General features: G+C 39.0%; 1 protein-coding gene across 1 annotated transcript; it reads right to left on the bottom strand.

Moving 5' to 3' along the window:
• Positions 1-1342: 1342 nt before the first annotated feature.
• Positions 1343-7886, bottom strand: LOC102420017 (afadin- and alpha-actinin-binding protein-like; the record flags this gene model as incomplete). The annotated part of the gene is made up of 4 exons (XM_006108989.3): positions 1343-1676; positions 5588-5765; positions 5847-5922; positions 7751-7886. Coding segments are annotated over 4 exons (588 nt in total), but the record flags the coding sequence as incomplete, so codon positions are not given.
• Between the last annotated feature and the right edge of the window lie 417 nt (positions 7887-8303).

Below are 8303 nucleotides of genomic sequence, written 5' to 3' on the forward strand. Positions count from 1 at the left end.
CCACCACCACTGTACTAGCAGCCGTCAGCCTGGCTTGTGGCTGAGCAGAGCTCCCCTGGTGGGAGCGCACTGCCCCCAGGAGGCAGCTCCTGCATTTGAGTGTCTGCCCCCTGGGTGGACAGTGTGTGTCATAGTGACCAGTGATTCCCAGTCGTCCTGCTGTTAGGGGTCAAATTTGCATATTACCCTTTTTTTTATATAGGATAGAGGCCTAGTGCATGGGGTGGGGGGCCCGGCCTGGTTTGCCCCTGAAAAGGGTGTCCCGGATCAGGGTGGGGGGTCCCACTGGGGGTGCCCTGGCCCAGCCTGGGTGAAGGGGCTGATGGCTGTTTTGCAGGGCTGGCCCACAGCCCCCTTCAGGCTAGGGGGGTCCCCGCTGGGGTGCCTGGCCAGCCTGGGTGAGGGGCTGATGGCTGTTTGCAGGCTGGCCAAAGCCCCCAGCCACCCAAGCTCCCAGTCGAGGCTGGCTGGAAGCAGGTATCTGGGATTTATTTAGCTTCTATAATTGAAACTTTGTTGCCTTTTGCGGAAAGCCGAAGCCGGCCAGAGCAGGTGGGAAGCTTGGTTTCCTCCATCGGTGGGGCAACCAAGCCTCCTGCTTGCTCCAGCTCCGTGGCTGCTGGCTGCCATCTTGGTTGGGTTAATTTGCACATAGTCGCTCTGATTGGCTGGTGGCGTGGCTGGGGTGTAGCGAAGTTACGGTCAATTAGCATCTTTGTCTTTTATTAATGTAGATGTATCTTTATTGTTGAAAGTATTACAAATGGCCCCCTTTTACCCCCATTGATCCTCTCCACACCACCTGCTGATTGCTCTTTATTACTGAAGACAAATGGCACTGAGTTTGTTATTTTTGACAATTTAGAATAATTTTTTAATTAAACCACTTACTGAGCAGAAAGTTAATTTTCTTGATTTAAAAGCATGTAAACTTTAATAAATATAAAATATTAAGGACACGTAAATCTATCTATACTATATGTACTGACAGGAAAAGATGTTTAAAATATTCAATTTTTGTTTTTGTGTGTGTGTATTTTTAAATAAATATTTTGCAAATGCAGAGAGAAAAGTCTAAAAAGATTTGCACTAAACTGTTAAGTGTTACATGTAGGGAACAGAGACCTGGATATTCTACTTTACAGACTCCCTGACACAAATACATTGAACATCATTTATTTTGAAAATAATTTAAAAGTGGATTATTAGGATCTTAGATGCAGGTATCTAGAATAAGCAAAAGATTCATATTTATACTGTATGATGGTTACTACTTCTTGATTTCCAAGATTACTAAGAGACTGATCACTGTATCCACGTGCACTCAGAGCACATGAATCATGACGTCCGCTTTCCAGAGAAAGATGCACTCTGGGCGCCAAGTACATTTTCTCAGTGAGATTCAACCTCACAACTAGAAGTCGGCAGTCTTGCTTTTTAAACCACCAAACTGGCTTTTATATGAAGGAAAATTAAGTTTACTGAGTGTCACTACTCACTTTGCATGCATTTAGGCAGTAGTTACCTTGGTTATCAAGTTTTTCTACGTGACTTTTCAAAATTCTCCACTGTTTCCTGATGCTGTTTGTAAGCTGCTCTCTCACAGTTTCACAGGAAAGGTCCCATATACTCTCTCTACTCAGTTCCCCAGGATCTTCTTCAACATCAGAGATACCCTACAAGACATAAAAAGACCAGTATCTTAAAATGGCTTTAGGCACATAGGCAGTAGTAATCAGACTGTCTGTCAACTACTTATCAAAATCATTTCTGTGCTGTATCTTAAGCATATATGACCCAGTACTTAACGTAAGTATTTTAAGAAAAAGCAATTAATATTGAAGGTAGAAATTCCCCAAATCAGGTCTCTTCAAACCTGAATTTGAGGTGTGTGAGGAAGTTACTATCTGTCTAATGTTTTAGATCAGTGGTTCTCAACCTTCTGGCCCTTTAAATACAGTTCCTCATGTTGTGACCCAACCATAAAATTATTTTCGTTGCTACTTCATAACTGTAATGTTGCTACTGTTATGAATCATAATGTAAATATCTGATATGCAGGATGGTCTTAGGCGACCCCTGTGAAAGGGTCGTTCGACCGCCAAAGGGGTCGCGACCCACAAGTTGAGAACCGCTGTTTTAGATGCTTTCACATATTAATTAATCTTCCAAACTCAGGCTTAGAGAAAGAGTAACTTGCCCAATGTCACACAGCCAAGAAGTAGAAGTGAGGTAAAGTTAGATCAACTGGTCTCCAATCTTACGCTGCTTAAACAAACCTGTGAAATAATTTCCAAAGTAAAAGCATCTGTTAGTTCTATTTTTCTCATATAATTTTAAAAAATAAAATTGGAGGTTATTTTTCTTTGTGAATTCTACCAAGACATTAAAACACAGGAAAGTGTAACAGACTTAATTATTGCATATGATCAAATAGAATCAAAGCAGAATAAAGAACATACAGAAACGATATTAAAATGAGTATGTCATAATAATCTGAATCTACATAGAACAGTCCTGAGTGAGAAGAACTGCATCAATAGTCTGAGGTCAGTGATGGGCTGCAGAGGTCAAGGTCTCCCAGGGAGCCAGTGAGAAAATGCCCAGAAAATGTAGCTCACTGTGACTCTGGTTATTGCCAATCTTCCAAAGCTATTTGCCAGTAACTTTTCCAAGGAGCTAAACCTTCTCTTCTATATATTTAAAAAATACTGCAAATCCATTATTTGAAAATAACAAACTGCTACACATTTCCAAGTTGAAATTCTAAAACCACAAAATGAAAATGAAAAATTCATTTAATGTAAATTTTGAGTATAAATTTTCGCTACAATTAGGTAAGCAAAATAAAAAATAAACGACACTTGGATGCTACCTAGATATTCCAACATTACAACTTATTCCTCTTGCTCTAATGCTCCAACTGAATTACTTCAATTTTAACAGAAATAAGATGTAGAAAAACAGAAAATACATTTTTAAAAACAGAAAATATACTTAAGAGATTGTTTCTCCAACCCTAAATATTTGAATTATGAATTACACAGATACAACCGCTGGCTAAATAATTGGGGAAAAGGGGAATTTAATTATGAGAAAGATCTTTATTTACCACTACTTTTGCTGAATAAAAGCTGGTAATGAGAGGTTAGTAAAAGTTGGGCCAAAAGCTAAGCAACCACAGGAGTAATGGGAACTCTGCAAATCCTGGAGAGGTATTAGTGAATGTTAAGAACTGACCTGAAGAGAGGGACTTTGAGAGAAAAAGGTTAACTAAATATAAGGCATCAAGGAGGCCTCTAATTGTAGAGTTAAAAAGAACATTCAGATAATGCTGTTTTTAAAGAAGAAAAAAAAAGAAAGGTAAGCGGTGGGGTGGGCATAGGCCGAATCTCTAATACAAGTAAACACCAGTTTCCCCCAATATCCAAAAGTAGAGTGCGCCTATGAAACCTCCCATAAACTGTAATGTCGTAAAGTGAAGAAGCAAAGACTATTAATTTAGAAGGGAAAATTCTCTTTGGATTTCTTTTGGTTAGTGAAAACACGTACTAATGTAGCTTTTTCGTAAAAGGGAAGTGGTGTAATGCAAACTTTAAAAACAGAGGGAAGGCAGCTATGCTCACCACTATACCACCAACACCTTAAAAACAGGGGGAATACAAAAATAAGTCCTGGTAACTTGCTGGTAATTAACATTTTCCACCAACACTATTAGTTTCAAATTTTAGTCATGCATCTTGAATCCAGAATTTAAACTTCTATGTAAAGCAATAGAGTTAAAAGAACTTCCACCATTATACGACTTGCTTTTTCAGACCTTTGTACATATTATTCTCCTTTCATCAAATGCTTTCCCATGCTTTCTACCTCAAAAACACCTACTAATTTTTTAAAAGCCAACTCAAATGTCACTTGCTCTGTGATGCCTTCCTTAGTTGCCATATCTGTTCTGTTTTACACACTACACTAACCTATTATAGCTCCACAATAACTATCCTATATAATAAAAGCCTAATATGCTAAGTGTCTGGTCGTCCGGTCAGCCATTCAATCAATCAAAGGGTAATATGCTAATAAGGCCGCTCAACCGCTCGCTATGATGTGCACTGACCACCAGGGGGTAGATGCTCAACACAGGAGCTGCCCCTGGTGGTCAGTGTGCTCCCATGGGGGGAGTGCTGCTCAGCCAGAAGCCGGGCTCACTGCTGGCGAGCGCAGCAGCGGTAGTGGGAGCCTCTCCTGCCTCCGTGGCAGTGCTAAGGATATCTGACTGCCGTCAGTCAGACATCCCCTGAGGGCTCCCAGACTGCTAGAGGGCACAGGCTGGGCTGAGGGACCACCAGCCAAGTGCATGAATTTCATGCACTGGGCCTCTAGTAGAATTATAACTTCTCTATATGTGTGTCTCTCTCAAAAAGTATGTCTTGCAGATGCAATGGACTGAATGTTGTGCTCCCTCAAAATTCATATGTTGAAATTCTAACCCCCAATGGGAAGGTATTAGGAGGTGGGGTCTTTGGGAGGTGATTAGGTCATGAGTAGAGCCCTCATGAATGAGATGAGTGCCTCTATAAAAGGGACCCATGAGCTCTCCGACTCTCTTTCCACCATGTACAAGTCAGCAATCTGCAGCAAAGAAAAGTGCTCTCACCAGGCACTGAATCTGCTGGCACCGATTTGGATTTCCAGGCTCCAGAACTGCGAGAAATAAATTTCTGTTGTTTATAAACCAGTCTATGATACTTTGTTATAGCAGCCCAAACAAAGACCGGGGAAAAGTCAAAATCTTTTTAGAGATTTGCTCTGTCAGTGTGGCTCAGTGGTTGAGAGTTGACCTATGAACCAGGAGGTCACAGCTCAATTTCTGGTCAGGGCACATGCCCAGGTTGCAGGCTCAATCCCCAGGGAGGTAGTAGGGGGCACGTGGGAGGCAGCCGATCAATGATTCTCTCATCACTGATGTTTCCATCTCTCTCTCCCTTTTCCCTTCCTCTCTGAAATCAATAAAAATATATTTTTAAAAATATTTTTAGAATTTTCTTTCCAGGAACTAGAACATAATGCATACTCAATATTTTTACGAAATGAATGATTATTTGGTTCCTAGCGTTAACAAAGGTTGCACTCTCTGAAAAGCAGAGCCTGCTTAAGCACACAGTACTCTAAGTAAAATATTTAAAGAATATGGCACAGTGGTTAAAAACATGAACTCTGGAGGAGGAAGGACTTGGACGCAAATCCTGGTTGGGTCATGTGTGACACTGGGCTGACCACTGTGCCTCAGGTGTCTTCATCTACACAATGGGGATAATTATAGTATCAAAAGCATCAAATTATAAGAAGAATGAAATGACACAATGCTTATAAAAATGATTACAGTGTTTGGTACATATTATGTCATCAGAAAATAATCTCCATCATTTCCCAAGACACGTCTGGAAACGGACATTTTTTTGGTTGTCACGGTGACTGGGGTAGCATAGCAGAGTGTCCTGTCCAAAATATCAACAGTGTCCCCATGGAGAATACCTGTTTGTTGCTTCAACAGTTCTAATTAGCAATCTGAAAGGAAAGAGCCACTTACCGTTCCTGTGCTATCATCTGCTTTTTCTACAGGTTTCTGCTTTTGGGGAGAAAGAAGAGAAATCATTTCCTTTTTCATTTGCTGAAGAACCTTCTTAAGTTCAGCATTTTCTGTTAGGATTTGTTTCTGACGATATTCATAATCATTCAAGAGAATTTTATACATTTCATCTTCATTCCTGAAAAAGAAACTGTCAGTATGAAAATGCAGCATAGAAAGAAGAGTCTGGTTGAATTTATCAATTTAAATTGGACCTTACCTTGCTTCACTTTTACCAGTCCTCCAAGAGCCTCTTTTTCCATCAGCTCTGCCCACATAATTTAAAACTTCCATAGCTACAAGAACACAAAACAAAGCCAATCCTCACCACACACGTTTAAGTGTTTAAAACCCTAATACATTCCATAACGCATCAAGGACGTAAGTCAACCTGGTATATAGACTGAAATTTGTTTTGGGCTCAATCAGCCCAGATTTCAAATTACGGTTTCATCATTTATAAGCACTGAGATCTTGGCAAGTTATTTAACTGCTGAGCCTGTTTCTTCATCGATACAGGTAATAATGAAAGTATATACCAACGAGAAGTTGTGAAGAACAAAAGAAATGTTAAAGCACTTAACACAGTAAATACCTAATAAATGTTATCTTATTATCATTAATGTTATCATCAGGGCCTACATGCTGGCTGCCTGATTTTATAAATAAAGTCTTATTAGAACACAACCACACAATTTGCTTATATATTGTCTACAGCTACCTTTATACTGCACTGGCAGAGATGAATCAGTTAGACCCCATAAAAGCAAAAATATTTAGTATTTGAACTTTACAGAAGAAGTTTGCCAAGCCCTGTAGCAGCAGCAGCGGTAAAGGAGTCAATCAGGAAGGCCCTGTGCCAGCATTAACGCCTTGTCTGCACCACACGGAGTTGGAAGCAGTTGACATAAGAAGAAAGATGGGAGTAAGTTGTCATTTTAGAACTGAGAAAACCATTATGAACCTGTCACTTCCAACTGGGTTTGGACAAGGTGAAACAGCCACACCCCCCATAAAATAAGGGCTCTGTCACCAGAGTAACATTTTTAATCAACTTCTCTAACTGGGCGATACATTTTATACTTCTAGCATTTCATCCTTTAATTTTATTTCCTTCATAAATGAACACACGGTTAACCAACCTTAAACAACAATGAGTGTCCAAGTGCAATTTTAGATTTATTACCTCAGAATACCTAGAGATTTTCAACCTTGTCTTAATTGCTTATTACACTTTCATTTTTCAATGACTTTAAAAATAAAATCTTTGAAAAACTGCAACACCTCTGCTATACAGCATGACAGTGATACAGTCAACACTGATGGCTGGATGATAGCAGACAGAGCCCACCAGGTGACAGCTGGAAACATCTGCTCGTCAGCTATTGCATGCAAGTCCCAGTTCAGTTTAGAAAGACAGCTAGGGGTGCGCCTGTACAATACAGATTACAGGACAGCCTACTGTCCACTAGAAACCATGCTTCAATAAATAAACGCACACGTTCTCTGTCTCCTGAATCTCATCAGGCCAGTGAAACTATCTGTGTACTCTACTTCTGTGTATGTATAGATCTACTTCTCAATCTATGCTATTTACTTGAAATTACTCATATTTTAGCATGAAGTAAATTATAAATTAAAAAAATACTAGTCCACACAAATATAAGCATAACTTTCATAGTTCATCCTTTTGAATAGTTGTTTCAAAATGCACAACTCAATTTAAGGGAACTCAAACTGACAAATTATTAGTCTGATGAACTATTTTCTCAAAAGCATACTTCTATTGATCTAAACAACTGATCCTGATTTTTAATATTATTGGTTCTTTATTATGGAAGATTAGAGTGTGTCCTCTGGCTTATTTCTCCTCTATGGATTAATCCACACTTACCATGTTAACAAGAAATGCAATTCTTATATGCAAGTAATAAGCAAAGCAAATTACCTCTTTTTTCCCTTACCAGTTGCCTCAATTTCTAGTTTATATGGACATATACCATCTTTAAAAATTGTTTAAGCATAAAAATAATATTTCAGGAATTATTGTGCTCAATGCTTTTACATTTATTTCTTAACATAGCATTTATTCCTCTTGTTCTGTCTTAGCCAGCCACTTCTTACCTATTTTTTTATCCTTCTTGTTCATAACAAGTTGATGTAGACGTTCCTTTAGTTTATTATATTCACGCTCTTTTCTCTTCATATCATGATTATATTGAGTAGCTCGACTTGCAATGATATTCTGTAATTTTTGTACCTGAAAAAAGAATTTCTATTAAATGTGTCCCTTTAGGATTGATAAACCCAATTAAAATTCACAAATTCAAAAGAGAAAAAAAGTCCTAGTATTCACTTCCCTATAAAATAGTTAAAAAATTCTAGGCTTATTCTTGCTTCTCCATAACCACTGGAAATCACTCTTTAAAATATCATCTAGCCCGGCCAGTGTGGTCAGTGGTTGAGTGTCGACCTATGAACCAGGAGGTCATGGTTCAATTCCTGGTCAGGGCACATGCCTGGGTTGCAGACTTGATCTCCAGTGTGAAGCATACAGGAGGCAGCCAATCAATGATTCTCTCTTATCACTGATGTTTTTCTCTCTCCTGCTCCCTTCCTTATTGAAATCGATAAAAAACATATATTTTAAAATAAAATATCATTTAAACGAATCACA

Source organism: Myotis lucifugus, unplaced genomic scaffold, assembly GCF_000147115.1.
Source record: "Myotis lucifugus unplaced genomic scaffold, Myoluc2.0 scaffold_4809, whole genome shotgun sequence".
In the NCBI taxonomy this organism is placed as follows: domain Eukaryota; kingdom Metazoa; phylum Chordata; class Mammalia; order Chiroptera; family Vespertilionidae; genus Myotis; species Myotis lucifugus.